Consider the following 20,830-nt stretch of genomic DNA (forward strand, 5'->3'; position numbering starts at 1 on the left):
CTATCTAACATTCTCAGAACCAGCAACTTTCATTGGTACTTAATGACGTCAGTTTTTTCTAGTAAAATGAACAGAAGCTGTCACAGTGGTCCTCCTTGTGTTGCAATTTATAAAGCCAAGATAGAAGTTATAGCTCCAAATCTAGCATAATTTAAATTTTAGGACACTTACCATGCTCTTATGGATTAGATGGCATGTCTGGATAGGAAAACCCCAAATCACCAAATCATGAAAATAAATAGTAGTCATTTCCTGGTCCCAAACTGTTAAGGAAGGGTTAATGTGTTATGAATTTTATTTTTATTTTTAACATCATGTACTGTGGCTCAGGCAGCTGTCAAAGGAACATTAAGAAAGCCAGATAGACTGCATTTTCTATTTGTTATTCACAACGAATCTACTTGTCCAAGTAAAAAATGTTGGAAAACAACATTTATGTTCTGAATGGTGAAAGAAGCCAAGTCTATTTGCACCACTGAGGAATTATTTTAAACAAATTATGTAAATGCTTGACAAGTCAGAGAAACTTTTGATGAGCTTCAACTCAAATGCCAATGAAATGTCAAAACACATCTGCATTTGATATATTTTAATCATATTTTCTATTTATGAATGTCCACGCCTTGACATGGCTGGCTCATTATTTTTTACTTTTCTGTTTCCTCTCAACAGTAGGGAAGACTTTTAACAAGTTGCTTTCAAAATCTTAGAAACAGTAAACAGTATTGACTTGACTTAAAATGTGATATGAAGCTGTGAACAATCACAGTACATGGATATTGTCAGTTAAAAGTGCAATAATGCATGGTGAAAACTGAAAAGGAGTGACAGTGGTATGTTGCCAGAGCCTTCATAGTGGAAAATGTTGTCAGTGTTGTCTTTAGTATATGAGTCAGTCAGCCTGTGGTTGAATAAAGCAGCAGTTTTTTCCTTTGAACATTCATATACATTAATGTACTGTAATTAAGCATACCTCTAAAGAGAACACTTTATCAGTAAATAAATAAATAAATGTGGGCATGTTTCATTTGCAACACTATCAATCCAAGTTTATCTTAGAGCACTAACTTGGATATTTCCTTGCCTGTATTACTTGTTATGCAATATCAAAAATGGTTCTTCAAAGTGAATCAGGCATTCAGTTTACCAGCTTGGCAATGAAGTACTCTGAATCAGGATTAAATCACAAGTTCCCAGGCTTATACTGTTAGGAAGTACTGTACATACAGTGCTTGTAAATCATAGCAGAAAAAAAACTATCATTTTTCTCTGTTGATATCTTTAGCCTTCAGATGGAGCAGTCCTAAGACCAAGTCAGTAGTTTAGTCATAGTTTCATGAGAGCATTTAAAAAGCAAAGATAAAAATGGGGATTTGCGACAAAAATTGTTATTGGGCTGTAAAACTGTTATAACCTGTCTGGTGAAGCAAAGACTAAAATCATCTCAGAATTAGAGCTTGTGCTTTTTATTGGTTTTTTACTTTTTCATAGCTGGAAGGGCACAATGTCTTCTCCAATCTGAGCTCCAGTGAATATGAGCAAGTCCTTGAGATCATCCGGAAAGCCATCATTGCCACAGACCTTGCCCTGTATTTTGGAAACAGGAAACAGCTTGAAGAGCTGCATCAGGCAGGAGCATTAAACCTTAAGAACCAAGCACACAGGTAAAGCAACAGACCAGAATTAGTTCACTAGGATGTTAATCCTGGTGCACGTTATTTCATTTGTGTTTCTTCTGCATAGTTTGCTAACAGCTTATCAGCAGCAGAAAGTTAGTGCACAGGCAGTTAAGTGATAGGAGAAAAATGAAGTGTAATAATTGTTACTAATTGTTATATCATTACCGTTTTTTGTTTGTTTGTTTCGTTTTGTTGTTGTTGTTGTTTTTTAAGCATGTTTTTTGAAAGATTGTTTCTTACTGGAAGCAAAGTCACTTTCACTTAATCATTGGATGGGAAAACATCTCTTAGCCTCTCCATAAAGCAGCTAACAAACCCAAAACATAATTTAATTGTCAGCTCAGCTGCTGATTTCACATAACTTTGTGACTTGATGAAACAGTTGACTCTAGAGGAAATCCAAGTCAAACAGAGAAACAAGAAAGAACTCTATTCTTAGTGAATTAAGATAGCCCTAAGTTTTAAAACTCAACAAAATATGCATATGTTGATGTTCATATATACACAACCCTTTTTGTCCACCAAAACATAACATAGTATATCCTGAATGACAGATACATCCCATAACAAGGTTGATTAAAATGTTCATACAGCACTACCATACTTCCTTCATTGGTGCTATACTGGAAAATTGATGGATCTTGTCTTGAACTAAGACACAGCAAGATTAGAAAGGAGTTACGGCAAGATATTAAGCCATATGTCTGATTTCATTTTGAAAGGAACTTACGTGTTTGAATCTTTTTTAACTTTCTGAGGGATTTTACAAGCTTTGGTAGTAGCTTTGAATAAATTATCACAACACTGTTGGAAGTGCTGTTATCAAAAGCTTAATTCACAGTATGGAATTGAAGTTTATCAGGCTTGAGTAAAAATCAAAATCTCAAAAAAGACAAAGATGTATAGGAGGTCCTGATAACTTCAAAATAAAGCTTATGATGAATATTGAACTTAGGGGTTATAAAGTTTGAATAAGCAACTTTTTAGACTATGATTGAATATTCTATTATTATTTTTTTTATCCTACCTGCTTCCTTAGAGCATATTCAGTACAAAATCAACACACACATTAGTTTGTAACATAGTTAAATATCCCATGCCTTCTATTTTGTTTCTGTATAGCAAAAGAAGTCATGTTCTAGAGTGCTAAATTTGGCATTTATGTGACTGATTAAACTTAATTTATAATGCAGAAAAATTATAGTTTGCCATTTGTCTTTTATTTTGTGATTATGTGTGTTTTCCATGGTAACTTGTCTGTTCACGCATGTTCTATGACTGCTGTCATATTGGTGTGAAAGTTACCAAATTATTTGTTCTTTACATGTAATAGAAATTAACAAAGATGCAGGCATCCTTATTTGCCATCTTAAGTTCTCCAGAAGGTGGAAATCACATCATTTAATTCATTACTTTGACAGTTATCTTTATAAAACTCAGTATATACTCAAACACTGTATATCTAAGGAATAGAAGACAAGTGCTAGAAAACAGTTTAAAAAAATATTTTTTAGTGTTTTATGCTAATAAGCTTTGCAGACCTGTAGATCTTGTTCAGTTATTCTGTGAAGGACAGGGTAATGTGTGGAAATCTTCTGCTGGGTGTGGAATTCATTCCACTAAAGCAGTGACTTCTCTCTGATGACTGCAGCATTGGGGCTGTTGCGGAGACCTCATTTTCTATAGTTCAAATATTGCTTTAGCAGAGCTTGCATTCAGATCAACTATACCTGATCCACTGTTTTCTAAGGCAGATCTTGAGTAATTTTTTCAGACAGAAATTGACTTTGACGATCCAGACACTGGCTGTTGTCAGAAGCAGGAATATGAACGGCATACTTTTGAGAAGTGGAGGAAGAAGAGCTTACCTGTAAATGGAGCTCCTTGAGAGTGACCTAGAACTAGTGTTTCTCCTTTTTGGAATATGTGTTCACTTCTCTTTAAATAATGGAAAGAAATGTGGCAACAGGATATGCTATTTTCTTTCCATAGGCTTGTACTTTATTTTCAGAAAATGAGGGGAAAGGCGTAGTAGTTTCATAACAGGCATTCTTGTGTACATTCCTATGAATTTAGTTATAAGTAGTGAAGAAAAGAAGGTGGGAAATTTTTATATTGTTTCTACTTTATTGAAGATGGAATTGAGGAGTGGAAAATAAAAACCTTGGAATATGGTACTTAAGTCCTTACCAAACTGAATTTACTGTTATTTTATTCTAGAGACAGAGTGATTGGTCTGATGATGACTGCTTGTGATTTGTGTTCTGTAACAAAACTGTGGCCAGTTACCAGAATGACAGCCAACGATATATATGCTGAGTTTTGGGCTGAGGTACGTGTGTTTCTTGTGTTTTATCTCCTGTATTTAAATTTGGGAAGTATATTCTATCATACAGTGACCAAGCAACAGAATATACAAGAAAATCTCTACCTTGTTATGAGTTGCTAAGGTGAAGAACCTATTCCTAGAGAGAAACCCAAACTATGATAACAGCTTCCTTAAAACACACTCATAAACTTGCAGTATGAATACAAGAAATGCTACAGCAAATGTCACAAACCTTAAAATTTTTCTGATCTCAGTGTTTGGAAATTTGTGAGCCAAATGAAAAACTGGGTCTCAGAGATGGAAATCTGATTTTTAGTGTATTGAAAGTTACACCACATGTAAGATGTACTGAGAATTGAAACATGACATTGAGCTTTGCTAAAGTAATCATGTCCATAAATAAAGATGCAATCTCTAACATTACTTTTGTCCAGGATTAAATTTTTTAATTGTTTAGTTTCTAAAGAGAAAATGTAACAACTTTGAGGATATCAGCAAAAAAATTCTGAGGATGTTGCATGGAGTTGAATTATGTAGTTTTAGAATATATTCTTTATTTTCAAAAATGTTATCGCACGTGTATCATAAAGTTTTGTTCTGTTATGTGCCATGTGGAGTCAGCAGAATTCAGTGGGCTTCTTTCCATTTTATATAGATGTAAAATGGAAATCAGGCCCACAGAGGTGTTTTTGTATGCATGTAATATGGAAGTTTTTTGTCTTGCCTTGTATGTGCTAATTATGGAATTAAAGATATGCATGGCATGTGTTTGTGGTTTTTCTGTATTTAAAAATTCTAGTTCTTTTAGTTATGATCAACTCAGACTATAAATATATCTGTAAAATGTAAACTTTATATGCTCAAAAATCAAATGCTGTGTTCAGTTTCTGAAACGTCAACACTGGCAAGTGAATGTTCTTGTAAGCAATATAATGGAGGTGTACCGTTGATGTGCCTCACAAAGTACAAACTCTACTTGTTTATTTTATGAGACTTAAAATTATTTTTTAAATGTAAGTCTTATGAACATAGTAGAGAATGAAGGATCAAACTAATTTTTCCTACTAAACAATAGTAAAGATGGAAATATAGATATAGCTGAGCCTGCCCAGATGTTAAGCCATTTTCTTAGCCTAAGTTGAGTTAATAGAAGTGCATTTAATATTACAAGTTCATGGATCAAATTTAGATTAGAAATTTTTGAATTACTTTTTTCCTAGATTAATAGTATATCAGGATGTCATGTGGGACCATATCATAGAATCAAAGAATGGTTTGGGTTGGAAAGGACCTTTAAGGTGATCTAGTTCTACACCCCCTCCCCCCACAATAGGTAGGGGTACCTCCCTTTTATACCAGGCTGCTCAAGCCCCATCCAGCCTGGCCTTGAATGCTTTCAGGAAGGTGACATCCTAAGCCTTTCTGGGCAACCTGTTCAAGTGTCTCACCACCCTCACAGTAATGAATTTCTTACTAATAGATCACATCTGCTGTGATTTTTCTTTCTTTTTTTTTTTTTTTTTTCTGAGATGTGCGCAACTGGGCAGTTACTAATCTTTCTTCAATGTTTTCTAAGTAACGTATTATAAGTCATTCTATTTCTGTAGCTGTTCTGCAATTATGATACAAAAAATATTAGGGTTTCTTTAACATCTTTTCTGATCATATTCATAACTATGAAGATACAGGAAGTATTTTTATAGCATCTTTTGTCTAGCATCATTTCATATATGTGTTTACACGTATTGAATGCAAAAAAAAAAAAAAAAAAAAAAAAAAAAATTGTACTCCTAGTATGTGTGTTACAACTAAACAAAAGAAGATACTTTTTAAATATTCAAAATCCAAATGGGAAGTCCTGCAAAACTTGCTGTTAGTGACCTAGCCCGGTAAACTGAATGGACTGGGTGGTCCTAAGAATTCCTTTCAAATCTAAGCAGTTCTGTGATTTTCAGATATCTTTTTCTTTCAAAATTGAATAATGAACATAATACTGAACTTTCTTGATTTTTATTTTTATTTTTCCCTCAGAGCTGACCTTGATTATTGGTAAAGATGTAGTTTTCTTTTTCACAAAGATCTGGTCTTTGGGTTACTGCTGTTCTCAGAGTGTCCTTCTTATGCATTTAGGTGCATTAATGTACTTAAGAAGGCTGTTTGGCATGCAATTTTATCAAAATACGCTCCTCATCTTTGGTCATAGAAACTGGTTTGTTGACAAAGTGGGTACATTGTAAATTCATCTTCCTCAATCAGCTTTTCCTTGGATAGGTGAGTTGTGTTCTACTGGTAATTGTATTGTAGTGCTTTAAACAGGTAACATTTCCAAAGGTGTGACTATCTATGAGTCAGCAGGTAAATCTGATTTATTTGGTTTTGTTTTTTTTTCCTTCCAGCTACCCCTTTGTAAGGATAGGCCTTTGCAAAGAAGGAAAATATGAGTGCATTGAGTAAAAAAAAAAAAAAGATCTTCACCTTAGGTGTTTTTCTCAGATTGTGTTATTTGGGTACCTTGCATTATTATAAATTATGGATTTTCAGATCCACACGCAGTAGGAAATGGGAATTCTGATCTTAGTACTCTAAAATTTTGTTTTCCAAATCTCCTCTCCAGGGTGATGAAATGAAGAAAACAGGTATTCAACCCATTCCTATGATGGACAGAGACAAGAAAGATGAAGTCCCTCAGGGTCAAGTATGAACTTTCTTTGTAAAATGATACTTGTTTTATAGTGTTAAAAGTATTGAAAAACATTTTATGTGTTAACAACTGTTGCTCTTTATGCCAGAGTATGTGGTTTGCTAAATACTATGCTTTGTATGCAAAACAAAATGTTATGTTTTTTTTTTTAAGTGGCAGCAGAAAATTTGTTTTCAGAGACATTACTGAAATGACAAAATGTTTTTTCTTTCTGACTGAAGTTACTATACAACATAGCTGTACTTCCTTTATAATAATAAGGCTTAAGGAATGATTTAGGCAGATACAATCAATATTTCTGACATGGAAATGATCATGCAGTTTTAGAAAGAAAAATTGAAGTCTTTCTTCTGATTATTTATTAGTGCTCTTTTTGTTCTTGTAATTCCCAGTGCAGCAATTAACACCTTGTTGTTTTTTTACCTTCCATTCTTACCTTGCCATTCTTTCATTCCTCTTAACAAAAGCTCTGTGAATAGGTAGCAGTCCTCTGGCAAAATTATTAATATGAAAACTTAAGTAACTTTTGTATGTACTATGTTCTTCCCTATCTGGTAAAATTGGTGAAAGGAGGTAAAAACAAGTAATACTAAGGAAGGGTAGTCTCATAGGTACTTCAAAGTTTTAAGAAGTGTCAAAAAACCAAAAGACTAAATTTATGACAAGTTAGAGGACTGTGAATTTGAAAAGACAAATGTCACTCTGCTGGCATATGGTCAGATATTTAATATATCATGCTATTTTAATGTGCAAATAAGATCAGGTGTTCACTGGCATTAACGAATGGCATGTGGATTAAAGACTCTCTTCAAGATAAATCAATAGCAAAAAATGAAATAAGTCAGGATGTGAAGGTTTTTTCTTAAGTATTTTTAATGTCTATCCAAGTGGTTACATGGGCATCAGTTACGTGGCAATATGTCATTAATACAAGAGGTTTGTTGTCCACAACCAAACTCAGACATTGGTGGTTGCTATCTGCTATCTCTGTGGCTTTCTGGAGACACTGGGCAAATGTTAGTAAAGTTCTTTAAGTACTCAAAGAAAAAGCAGCTTGGCCCTGTAGCAGGACAGAGGCACTCACACATCTGTGGTTCTTCATTATTCAGTCCTCTAAATTGAAAATTGCTCTACCTTAATTACTTGATAAGCAGTACTTTGGAAAATTTTTTATTCTGAAACATAACTCTGTATGTTCAATCATATTTTAGCGTAAACCTTTTACCCTTATTGTAATAAGAAATTGGCAGTAATTGTTTAAATTCATGTGTCAAGTATAAGCCCAATAAGAAGAGAATTGTTTTTCTGCACTTGGTTTATTTTTCCACACACTGTATTTGTTATCTTTGAACATCTTGGAAAGCATACAGTTTTACAGTATGTACTTCTTAGCATTTATTAAAGAACTGCTAGTAAGGTGAAAGTACAGATCTAAGAAAAAAGCTATTTTTTTTCTCTTTAAAACATGATGAGTATTGTTGCAAGAACCGTCTTTGTAGGTTCTTCTACTCTGTGTTCTGATGTGTACTTCTTTATAGTATAACAGTAAGATATTAACACCCTGCACTACCCCCCCAAAAAAGACTGAAAACCAGCTTGAGAGTGGAGCTGTAGCTTCTGTGTCTCACAACAGTGTTACAGCAAAATGTGAGATTTAGAACATAGATAGCACAGTGAAAGTAACCATGCCTATGTTCCTGTAGAGGCAGAGTTTAATGAAGCATTATCATCCATTTCCTTAGGCTCCAACAGAAAGTACTAATGAGTTTAGGATCCTGTATTTTTATGTGGATTTTAATTAAAGCATTAACACCTTATTTAAATGACAATTATGTTTAAGAAAAGAGGAGTTGTATAAACATGCAATCTCTGAAAAAATAATTATGCCTCAAATACTTATCTTTGATGAAAATAGTTGTAGTTGGCATTTTCTCTCACTTGGGTTGTTGGATCAGTCAGCCTCCCATCACCCTCCTTTTCTACGCTTCTCTTGAGAATTAAGCAGTGTTTGTGGTCATACCAAGACTGCACATTCAAAGTGTATTTTCTTCTTTGGCTTCTACTGGACTCATGAATATCACTCATCCTCACAGCCTAAGAGTTTTGAAATCTTTGAGGAGAATAGAAAAGTCAAAACTATGCAGCGACTTAAAAGAGTCAAGCCAATTCAATATTTAGCTCAGAAATTTGTTTATTTAGATTGAAAATTAAAAGTTCACTTTTATGCAAGGATTAAAATATTAGGAGTTATTTCATAGTTAAAATGCTTCATTGTTAACATTAAAAATCCAGCTGTCAAAGCTATAAATATATTTAGTATGCATAGTGGAAGAGGCAATAGCAGTTTGTTTCAGAAGCAAAAGATATTTCCTAGTTCCTCCTTGTTAAACATCTTAGGATATATATATACTATGCCTCTCTTATCAACAATAATCAATCTGACTTCAATAGATCATTCGTGCCTGAGTGAAATGGAGGCTATGTGTCTAGTGAAATGTGTCTAGCCACAGGCAATGTAAAACTGAGTCTGGAATTATTTATTAAGATAACCCAAGCCTTTTACCAAAGGGATTTGGGTGAGTTTAATCCTGTCAGAAATTTAAACTGTTGCAAATGAGCATTTTTAGTTAGCTGATCTTTATTCAGAATCCAAACCAGTTAGTTGCTGTTGTTGTTTTTGTTTGTTTGTTTTGATTTCTTTTTCTCTTTCGATGAGGTACATTTTAACCTCAAAGAGCTTTCAAAGCTTCAAAAAAAGATGCTTTGTTTCAAATACTGGAGCTCCATAAAGAAGATTAGCTGGAACTTACTGTAAATTTATTTACTTTTCTTGAAGTCTTTCACATTTTGCAGTAGCAGCACACTTCCCTTTAAGAAATCTACAGTGTGACTGTACCTATCATCCCACTCATATTTTTTGTCAGATATGGTGCAATCTGCTGTTTTCCAGAAAAATATAACTAGCCGCCTTAGCAAACCAATAACCAAAAAAAAAAAACAAAAACAAAAACAAAAAAAAAACCTGAGATGAAAAACACCCGAAACACAGTGAAAGTAATGCAGTATGCAAAGCAGAAAACTGCTTCTTTTAAGATGAACAGATTTGACTATGACTGCTGATGAACCGACAAGCCTTGCCTTCTGGCCTAATGCAGTTTCTTTCCATCAGTTACACTGTAATTACTTTAAATCTGACATAGATTCTTAGGTCAGAAAAATGTCTTTTTTTAAAGTACAAAATGGACTTGTTTACATAACAGTATGGGAAGAATCTTCCTATTGATGGAGGTAAGGACAATAAAGGCAAGAGTTACTTTGATTTCTGAAAAAGAACCACTGTTTAGACTACTAAAAGGAGAGATATTTCTTAATCAAATATTTTGGTTACAGTACACATGTCATATGTCACTATCAAGCATTTGAAAACTCTGTCCCTAAGAAAGGGAACATAGTGGACTGTAGTGACTGTCATGAGAGTAAATGAAAGGTGTTTCATTGAATTTGAATTTTAGCTGTCATCCTTGATTTTAAGAGTTGTATTTCTAAATATACCCACGTTGCATGATAAATCAATTGCAGCATGGTAGCAGTCATAGGATGGTAAGCCTACATTAATTATATATCATTGACAGTGTGCTCATTCTCTGTGTAAGTTTCTATGATACTGGTAAAAGTATACCACTCCACTGCATATATGAAAAGAAAACAGGAACTTTACAAGGGTGCAAAGCCTGTAGCATGTCAGGTAAATTGAGCTATGAAATACATACTCTAGAGGATATCAGAAAAATCAAGAACTCATCGTATTTTGGATATTCTGAGCAACTTTTCTGCTTTTAAAATGTTTGGGTTTTTTTTCCATCACATGAATGTCTTCTTGTCACTACTGCCACTAAAAAGCCAGATAGATCCTGAGAAAAATCAGTTAAATCAATTGAGAGTAAAAGATCTTGTAGAAAATCCTATCTGAAACAGGCATCTTAATCATTAGAGAGAGGTGAGAAAGCAACTTGTAATTATTAGTCTCTTCACTATTACTGTCTCATTTTAAAGTCTTTGCATATTAAGGTGAGATGTGTAAGTGTGAATTCCTAACATAAGCAGTAATTAAGTAAGCGCTCGATGTCTTAGCTCTAGTCGGCTGTTTACTTTCAGAGTTTTAATTTGGCAACATTTAATTTTTGTTCGTTGCTGTTTTTCATAGATTGGATTCTACAATGCTGTAGCCATCCCATGTTACACTACACTTGCACAGATCTTTCCTCCAACTGGGCCACTACTCCGAGCATGCAGGTGAGTAAATATGTAAGGTTTTGCATAGCAGGCAGCTCAGCTAAAGAAAAAGCAAACTAGTTTTTCTGGAAATACACACTTTTAATTTGGGAATTTGCATGTAGATAAATGGGGTTATATTTCTCATGGTAATTTATGTAGAAACCCAGAGGCAATAACTACTGACTGGGTCTGTCCAACACAGATTTGCAGACACAGATGATTAAAATTAGCTTGATGCTAAAAGTATTTAGAGGGAAACAGGTTCAGCGATTATGTATCTCTATCTCATGTGATTCGGAGCAATTTCACTCTGTCATTTTTATTTCAACATGATACTCACAAGTAAGATTGGCAGAAAACAAGAATTTTATTTCATTAAAAAAGTAGTTTTTGCATATCATTTAATTTTGTATCTGAACATTTCTGTTAGAAAACGGAAAAAATAGTGCCCCAACATAGAATAACCAGTAAATTGGAGCATAGGGATGTGAAATGTGGGAAAGAAAAATGTAGCCTTGTCCTTCCAATCATCAAGAATGTAGCTTGGGGTCTTCTGAAGGAGAGGCAAGTGTCCTTTAACAATTGGCTTCTTTTACTCTGGAATGATGGTAGATCTCTTTGTAGGTAGCGCACTCCAATAATTCTATCTGATACCATGGCAATCTTGACTGACCTGTTGAAATCAGTACTCTTCGTGAAAACGTTTCCATTTCAGGTTAATCTGTATTCTCTAAGGAAAAGCAGTTGGTTGGTAAAATGCTAGCAGTTTTTAGTCCCTTCCAACTCAAACCATTCAGTGGTTCTTTGAAAGTGTCTTGCAGGGTATGGACAAAGAATTATTCATATTGATGAAAAAAAAGACATATTAGGAAAGTTACGGATATTAGGAATGTTTTGTTACTAGCATGGTCAAATGAGAGGTCTTAAAAAATGAGTTTATACTTACAGTAGAAACATTTGCATAAGCCTGTCAGTGTCTTTACTCATAAGTAAGCATTGTTATTTGTCTTGATGAGAAATTAGGCTGAGAAGCTAAGGGGAGAGGTTGAGACTGCATAGCTTCATCTTTGAGAGCAGGGTTCTTGGAAGACCTGTATCTTTTGCTTTCCAACGATGCATGCAAATAAGACAGTTTCAGAAGTGAGTTGTAGAACTTGGTCATCTGTCTTTCAGTACTCAGCTGAAGGGACATAAAGTTGATTTGCAGAACTGGTACAAAAGTGGTTGCATGGATGCTGGGATAGAGTTCGGTTTTTGTAATACTTAATTGCTTCCTGAAATCTGTTTCCTGCCATGAGATCTTCTGATGAGCAGTTTGATAGTTCTAGAGCTGAACTGCTCTCTGAATTACTTTCTGTAGATTGGTGCACATGGTACCTGAGGTAGTTGTTGGTGGAATGGCAGTAGAGGTCAAACTTTCCCACCAATATCCCATTACATGTTGTTGCCATGTGAATGATGGCAGCAGAGGGGAAGTCTGTCAAAATGGTGCCTGACATGGAAGTGCTTATGAAGCAAAGGTGTATCAATGAATTCCTTCATGTGGAAAAAATGGCACCCACTGGCATTAATCACCATATGCTGAACATTTATGGAGACCAAAAGGCGAATATGAGCTCAGTGAGGTGATGGGTGGTGTGTTTCAGCAGTGGCAACAGTGACATGAAAGGCAAGCCAGGCTCTGTCAACCATGAATATTTTTACAACCATAGGGCACAGGCTCTTCTCTGGTGAAAATGCATAATTGATCATAGTGAATATGCTGAAAAACATTTTCTTGTAGCTGAGAATTTTCTTTATCCAATAGTGTGTTTGTGCTCTTTATAGCTTTTCTAGTTTCCATGGTGAAAAATACATATATATTTTTAGAGCAATCTATATATATTTATTTTGGAATGAGGGAAAGTGATTTCTCTTTTAAATTTAACCAAATATTTTTAAATAGTTTTCCATGTGCCTACAGGTTTCTGATTTGCTGCTGAAATAGATACAGTTTACAAATAGTTTAGCTGAATTTCTCCTCATTACTTTCCCAGTATTGGGAAGTGGACCTGGAAATAGTGACAATTTAGTTTTTCTAATCTTTGGCATTTGATTGTATTTACTGAGCTTCAGTGTTATATTAATGCTGGTTTCGTGTCTTCCAGTTGGCTTGGAGCAAAGGAAGTTTAGGTTAAAATGTGCTTGCATAAAATGATAAAGGTGTTCCCCTAGAGGGCACCAGCTTTCTTTGGTAGACTTTCTTAGACCCTTCCGTCCCCCACTGCTGGAAAATGCAACATTTTCTCTTCTTGTTTGTTTGTTGTATTTCCAGTTCATAATTTGCTGTTTTTTATCAACTGTTTCAGCAAATCTGTGATGTAAAAATCACGAGAACTACCATATAAATTCAAATGTAATGCAATAATATTGCTTGCATCATATAGGATCTTCATAGGTTTATCATCCTGTTTACTGAAAACATCTAAGAACCATTGTTTTAGTAACTAGATTCCTGATATTATAAACTTGGAACAACTGGGATTGCTCTCCTTCTCCCTGCATGTGAAGACTGAATGCTAGATTTGTTCCATAGGTTGCAAAGTATGGTTAATGTTATTTATCATTAACATAGCCTTCCAAGTCACTTGGACTTGGGAGTTGGTCAGGCTGTGAGACCATGAAAACAAAATCTGTCTCGAGGAAGAGGCATTCTTTTGCTGTAGCAGATTGATAGGTATATTTCCACACTAGTAATTGCAGATTAATGCTATGATGTTGGTATGAAACATCTTACACATTGTCAGGCAACCTCTGCACAGAAGTTTCAGAAGGTTTAATGTGCTTCTGTGGTTTCCGGTGAAGGAAGTTTCCTGGCAAGAGTTCCGATCCCTATAGCGCCTCCAGACTGCTGCTTCAGAGACTGTGCAGACATGGGTCCAGCTGGGTTTCCTCTGCAGCCAGGAGAGCTATGGAATTGTAATAGATACAGGTGCTAACCTCTATCTCCAGTGCTCATGCTGAAGTTGTGGCATAGGCTTATATATAGGTCAACAGGTATGCTATCTACACAGGATTGTAAAATGAGATAACTTAAGACGTAGGATGAAAGAATATAATGATGATAGCTTGGTGACATACTAGCACTTTTGTTCATAAAGCTACATCATGAAGTGTAGTACAGCAGAGAATATAACTAGGAAGAAATCTCATTCAAGTTAGAGTGTTTTCCTCTCTGACTATTTTGTATCTCCAGGGACAATCTCAATCAATGGGAGAAAGTAACGAGAGGTGAAGAAGCCTTTATATGGATTACTTCCCAGTCCATTGCTCCTGGAACCTCAGATTCACTTCCTGTGAAGACTGATGACTGAACAGCAGCAACAGATTGCTTTAACCCTAAAAGCATCCATTTGGGAGTTGGTTTAGTTTGTTTGTTGTATGTTTTTTGTTTGTTCGTTTTTAAGATTTTTATTTGACGAAGGAAAAAGAAAAGCTACAAAATGCTAAGAAGCAAATCTGCCTATGAAGGTAGCACCCATGGCGTTTCCTCAGCTAAATGACTCTGGCAGCCAATCTTCTGATCTACACCAGTGACACAACACGAACAGAGTGAAAATGACACCCAGATGTTTTGGAATCAGCTATCAAAAGAGAACTAACAACTTGTGAAAATAAAGACTGGCCTTATCTCATGGGCTACATTGCTGAGGCCTTAATTTAAAACTGATGGGGGGCGGGGGGGAAATCTTAGGGGGTACTTCTAAATTGTATCTTTCTAGTAAGGGTTTCAATGGTACTTTTATTATACTGTACTGTGGCTGGCTTTAACACCAGTGTCACTTGGGAGTTCTTGGCTATAAATAGAACAATATACCCATTGCTAGTGTGAATGTTTATGTGTGATCTACTTGTAATCAGTTTGAACTCCAGCAGAATCCTTGGAGACTATAATTCATGCTTAGGTTATGGTGAATTCTCTTGCTGCAAACAAAAGAAAAACAACATTCAGGTTAAAGGTTTACAGTACTTCATTAAGTGTCACGATACAAATTGTCTGTCACCCACAAAGCAAACATTGGAAGAACTAGATAACTCCTCCCTTAAACACTGGAAGTGATGGATGTTTATCTCCAATAAGGAGAGGTATATGGGCATAGTTCTGGTTGTAGTTTTCATATCTATAGTGACAGAAGCCTCAGATTAAAATGTAAATGTGACAGCAAAGATTTCCTTGCCTAGCTTACTGATAACTAAAGTCAACATATTTATTGCTACCTGCTGAGTTGTATTCCAAAAGGTATTAGAAACATGCCTGAAGTGTGCTATCTGCTGGAAACAAAAGCCCTGTCAGAAAAGTCAAGCCTCAGAAGAGGAACTGTGGTACCATCACAATAAATCAAAAAATTTTGTATAGACTAGCTTTTGTGTTGCACAGTGACACTGCATGTCTCCTACTGCTCTTTCCCCCATCCTAAGATGAGTGAAATTGGGAAACTTTTCCCTTTTTTCATTTGTTTTTTTTCCCTTAGTTCAGCAAAATGTCAAGACTTGGAACTGCCTTTCTTTGCAAAAGAATAGCTGACGGAAGAAAACTAAAATACTGTGTTTACAGTTCTGTGCTTCAGTTAGGCTTCAGCCGTAACGTTTTATGCACAGACTTTAGGACCTTACATTTAATGCCACTCTTTTGAACTTAGTGCAATTGTACAGAGTATGTTTAAAGAACATTTATTTTGCCTTCATCTTTTTCTCGAAAATGATGAAAAAAAATCTTTGTATTGATCCACACAGTAGGTCACAACATGATCTTTGTATACTTTTCACATACAGCCCCTACTGCATTAGATGCTTTTTCACAGACAAAACACTCTTGTAGTGGTTCTGTGATAACACATCCTTTTGCGTAACTGTAACTGATAATAGTAGTAATGAAGACAGAACACAAGTTCTCTTTCCCTCTCATGTCTTTTGAGCTGTATCATTATAATTAGCGTGCCATCTTCTGGGTTTCATTTTGGTGACTTGAACTCTTGAGTTTTGCCTTCTGTTATGGTCGAGCACATACCAGTGTATGTACATGTGTACAGTATGTGATGCATAATCACATAATGTATAACTGCACCTAGGCCTTTGCATTAAGCAAATATCCCAGAGGTTGGAAATATTAATCAATATCAATATTAAATTATCTTACTTGTTTGATACAGGTTACCTAGCAGCAGCCCCATAGTTTTTTTCAGTTGTATAGTCAATTCTAAGTGCAGAAATTCATTGTTAACCACAGTAAATTGAGTAATAAAAAAGGCAGGAAACAATTACACCAATGCAAAATGGGCAGTGTCTCATGCTGTCTTCTGCTTTACTCCTTAGCAGTTTCGCTGTAATGAAATCGAGCACCTGCTAAGCACTTGAGATACAGTGAATGGCTCCTAATTGACATTGAAATCATCCAGATATATGGTGACAACAAAAATATTTTCCAAAATTCGGACACCCCAGCAACTAAACTGAACATTTTTACTTTGCGAGTTATTTGCGGTTATTCTGCCTCTTCTTTGAATGCTGAACTTACAACCTTTGCAAAAATAGTTCAAAGCACACTGTGTCTGTGTTAAGGGGTTCTTAATCCATCTTTTAGTCATTGTGAGCAGTAAAGACAATTTTGCTAGTGATGCCACTTAACATTCAAAATATTTCACAGATTCATTCAGTGTTTTACATGTTGAATTTTGTAAGTACTGATACAGAAGATACATCCCTAACGAATTTATCAAATTGGCAATAAGTTGTACTGCCAGTGTCTCAAGTCAATCAGATGATTTTTCTAATACCAAACTCTCCAGACCACATTTGTTATAGCACAGTGTCTGATAGAATTAAAAACTTTGGTTCCAGTAATTGTGATTTGCTTTCCTGGTGACTGTAACAAAAAACTTGTTTTTTGTTAGCAGCTAAACTAACAAAATCAGCCATAGTGTTTTCTAAGCAAATTCAGCCTTAGCAGATAAAGAGTACAGATTCAGACATGCAAATTTTCTGTAGAAAAATAACCACCCTTAAATCAGTACTTCCAAAGCTCGAGTACATTTGAGTTTTGTTTGAGGTTTAATGGAGGTTTAATACACTGAGATTTAATTGTTCAGACTTCAGAAATCTGTCTCATTAAACTAAACTTCCAGAAGCTATTTTGATCCTGCTAAAACCTGATGATGTATAAAATGAATAAGAATGAATAAAAAAACCTAATAGGGCTTTTTATTTGTTTTTTCCCCTAGAAGTGTTAGACCCTGTACTCCCAGAACATCATTATTTTCATTAGTGGTCTGGGCCTATTTTTTGCTTCGAAGTCCTGGACAAGTAAAAGGACTAATTGAAGCCATATCTGAGCTTGACATATCTGAGTTGACATAATGTGATATTCATCTGACCTGTTGCATATTTTATTAGAGCAATGACAGAAACACTGTTGTTATATTCAGTCCACAAATTTTGTAATGTAGTATGTAATTCAGTAGTTTCATTAGAGAAATGCAATAGTGTTTTTAGCGGGACTATATGCTAAAGTGTATTTATGTTGGAGGGGACATGCAGTGTGGAACTCATATTTTTATATGGTGCAGTCTTGTTTCATGTGTTTAAACTTGGAACAGTGTGATGCTATGACTGCATTTAGGCCATGTAGCGTTAAAATTGTAGTGACTGCAGATAGCAACATTCACATTAAAATAGAGATCACCCAATGCTCAAAACAATTACGACTCTCTCTAAATAATGCATTTGCCTCTAACACTGTGACACAGGAACAGTTCTGTGAAGTGGTACAAATCCGTTTCTTCATTCTCAACACAGAAGAGACTTTATGGAGACTATTACAAGGAAGTTCGCATTCAAACTTTAGGTTATATATCCCAGTCCAGCAAAGGCACATCACAACTCTTATTTTGCTTTCTGACCAAAAACTGTGCTCGATTGTAATACGGGTGTATACTCTATCAAAATACCTAAAACTATGGACTGCTTTCTAGGGTAGGTCAAACTGATTTGTTGAGTAGATTCATATATATTCAAAATTCAGGTTGGGCTGTTATGTGGAGAAGAAAGAACTTCAAGTTAGCATTCAACTTTAATACATTTAGTGAGCTGAAAGATTTGTTTTATATATATATATATTTACACACTCACATATATATATATATATGATACATATAAACTATCTTTGTAAAAAAGAAAAACAAAAAATATGCAAGTGCAATAATTTAAAGAGGTCTTAACTTTGCATTTATAAATTATAAATACTGTACATGGTGTGTAATTTTTTTCATGTATTCATTTGCAGTCTTTGTATTTAAAAACAAACCTAAACCTTTACTATTACGTTTGTACAATAGAACAGTAAGCATTTATTATGATATAGTTAAGTTGTAAATAAATTCACAGACCAAACAGCCAGTACATATGCATATATGGGTGTCCTATTGTGAAACCTGTTTTTGCTTTTACTGCTGACTTTAGCACAGCAAGACTACTTCTGTGGATATGTAATTATACATATAAATATATGTATGATACATAAGATATATTTAGAAATGTTCATAATTTTAATGGATATATCTATACATATTCTTTGGTGTGAATATTACTGAATACAGAGTTTTTTTTAATATTATTTTTCATGTTTATTTTGGCTATTATTGGGAATGGAAGTGAGGTATGGGAAGTGTGTGCGTGTATGTGTGTGCATGTATGCATGCGTTTGTGTTTGTATCTCATGAGTAAACCACAGGAAAACTGCAATCAATGCATACTAAAGTCCTTTAAAAAGGCGGCGTCTGCTTTTTTCCTGTAATTGCAGTTTACTGCTTATGGAATGTTTCTCAATCCATTGTTTTTTATATATAATCACGTATTGTGAGTTCACCTTGCCACAGAGATTCACTTTCCCATCTGCCCTCCTACTGCAAAGGGGGTTTACCTTGCTGTTGATGTACTTTCACACAGATCCTTGCCTTGCTTCTGGCAAACGAACATGTAGCCAATAAAGAATCATTGACTGCCTTTTGGGAATTATGCAGATACTGAGATGCTGAATTAACAAAAAATAATCTTGCAACCAAGTGTACAGGGTACAGGGCTTTGACAGTCAGCAATACCTTGAAAATACAAGCTAAGTTCAAAGAACCTGAGGACAACGTTGTGAAAATTGCTGTGGCAAATACTTTTAAATTAGGTGTGCAAAAATAAGGAAAAGAATCTAATGTGTTTATCTGCCTGGTACAGTCATTTCCTTCAAAGATGTCTTGCACAGTTCACGCTCAATAAACAGAGCATTCAACATTTATAGCTCTCAAAGTGGCCTTATGTTTTCAGGAGTCTACATGACACTTTGATTCTCAGTGACAGACATCATGCTTGGGATAGAGGCTTCAGCCTGAGCTCACACTCTTATTCTCAGAACAGACTCTAAATGTTCCTGGTCTCCCTCCCCACTGAAGGAACCTGGAACATTGAGAGCACAGCTTGGCTGGTAAGAAGATTCCAGAGCAACTGTTTAACTACTGCCTGCTATTGTCAACAACAAGTTTAACAAAATATTCCTTGGTTTGGGTTATTGTGAGTAACACTTCCACAGATCTCTGCTGTGAGTAATGTGCTGGAAAGGGTCACTTTTGTGATGGAACAGAAACTACAGTGATTTAATGCATTTGTTATGGATTGTTCTTTTAAGTTTAAACTTATGAATACTTTTGGAGGACAAGCACTACAGGAGGAATGTTTCTGTGAAAGCTATTAATTGGGTCCTTTCCACCTGTTTCTGTACTGTACTGTTGGCAAGAAGCTGGGCTGAAGTCAATTCCTTTCTGGTCAAGGTTCTCAAACTGACGGCAATCAATCAGATGCTTTTTCATATTTTGCTTGTTACACAGATGGCTCTTATATCAGAGCATGGTGCTTTGCCAGCAATGGCCACTGCACAGCCTGTATGCTTTCTCTAACATTTTTGGTCATTTGTTATTGAAAACATCATTGGAGACTTTTAAAAGCAATCTCTGAATATATTCCCATGTAGGTGTCGCAATAAACTTTAAATGAAAAAGTACCCCCAGCTGAAGCTTATGGATATCTGGGGAGAAACTAGTAGTTCCAGTGAGCTGTGAATCGGGCTTCACTGTGAGTGTTCAAATGCTCTGTAAAATACTTATGCTCATTTGAGTCAATTGTATTGGCAGGTGACTTTAATGGATTTCACTTGATCAACATGTGCTGGAGATTACTTCATTGCACATTGCACAGAACTCAAGTTTCTAAGGAATAAATATATTTTTTGTATTGTTTTTTGTTGGAGTGCCTGCACAGTAGGACACAAAAATCAGAATGATTCCTTTTTGAAAGCCATCTTCCATGATTTTTTTTCCTGTGTTGCTATCTTTATTGGTACAAACGGATCAGAGGGAACTTCCCCAATGTTCAGAGGTAGTTGCTATTCTAGTCAGCGAGGCATTGGTTGTAGCCTTCTTATGTCCCACACTACAGGATATGTAAATCCCAGGACCATCAGTCCCAGAAAAGCTGGATGTTCTTCACTGTAGACTTCAATAAGCATTTTACGTGAAAAATGAGCATCTTGTGAGAGATTTGAACGTTTGCTATTTGAAAGCTTCTAAGTCAACTGTTTGAAATCAGTAGATAGAACTTGCTAGTAAGGTTGGCAAGTTCCTCATTTGTTGCTTCTTTTTTCCTTCCTGCTCTTTTGTCCTATTAATTTACTTTCGTGTTGGAGCAATTTTTTTATTTTTATTTTTTTTCCTTTTTCTTTGACCTTTGAGGACTTCCTGAGCGAAACAGACCACCATCTCTATAGCTTTT

At 35.2% G+C, this 20,830-nt stretch overlaps 1 protein-coding gene across 2 annotated transcripts in view; it reads left to right on the forward strand.

The window, feature by feature from the left end:
- The window catches only part of PDE10A (phosphodiesterase 10A), a 333,680-nt gene extending 318,820 nt beyond the window's left edge, over positions 1-14,860 (forward strand). For both annotated transcript variants that reach the window (XM_032443890.1, XM_015857955.2), the window contains exons 18-22: positions 1,492-1,664; positions 3,900-4,011; positions 6,623-6,703; positions 10,914-11,002; positions 14,220-14,860. In XM_032443890.1, the coding sequence (XP_032299781.1) occupies positions 1,492-1,664; positions 3,900-4,011; positions 6,623-6,703; positions 10,914-11,002; positions 14,220-14,337 (573 nt within the window). In that variant the 3' untranslated portion in view covers positions 14,338-14,860. The remainder of the gene's footprint in view (positions 1-1,491; positions 1,665-3,899; positions 4,012-6,622; positions 6,704-10,913; positions 11,003-14,219) is intronic.
- The last annotated feature ends 5,970 nt before the right edge of the window (positions 14,861-20,830 follow it).

The sequence above is a fragment of the Coturnix japonica genome, chromosome 3, assembly GCF_001577835.2.
Source record: "Coturnix japonica isolate 7356 chromosome 3, Coturnix japonica 2.1, whole genome shotgun sequence".
In the NCBI taxonomy this organism is placed as follows: domain Eukaryota; kingdom Metazoa; phylum Chordata; class Aves; order Galliformes; family Phasianidae; genus Coturnix; species Coturnix japonica.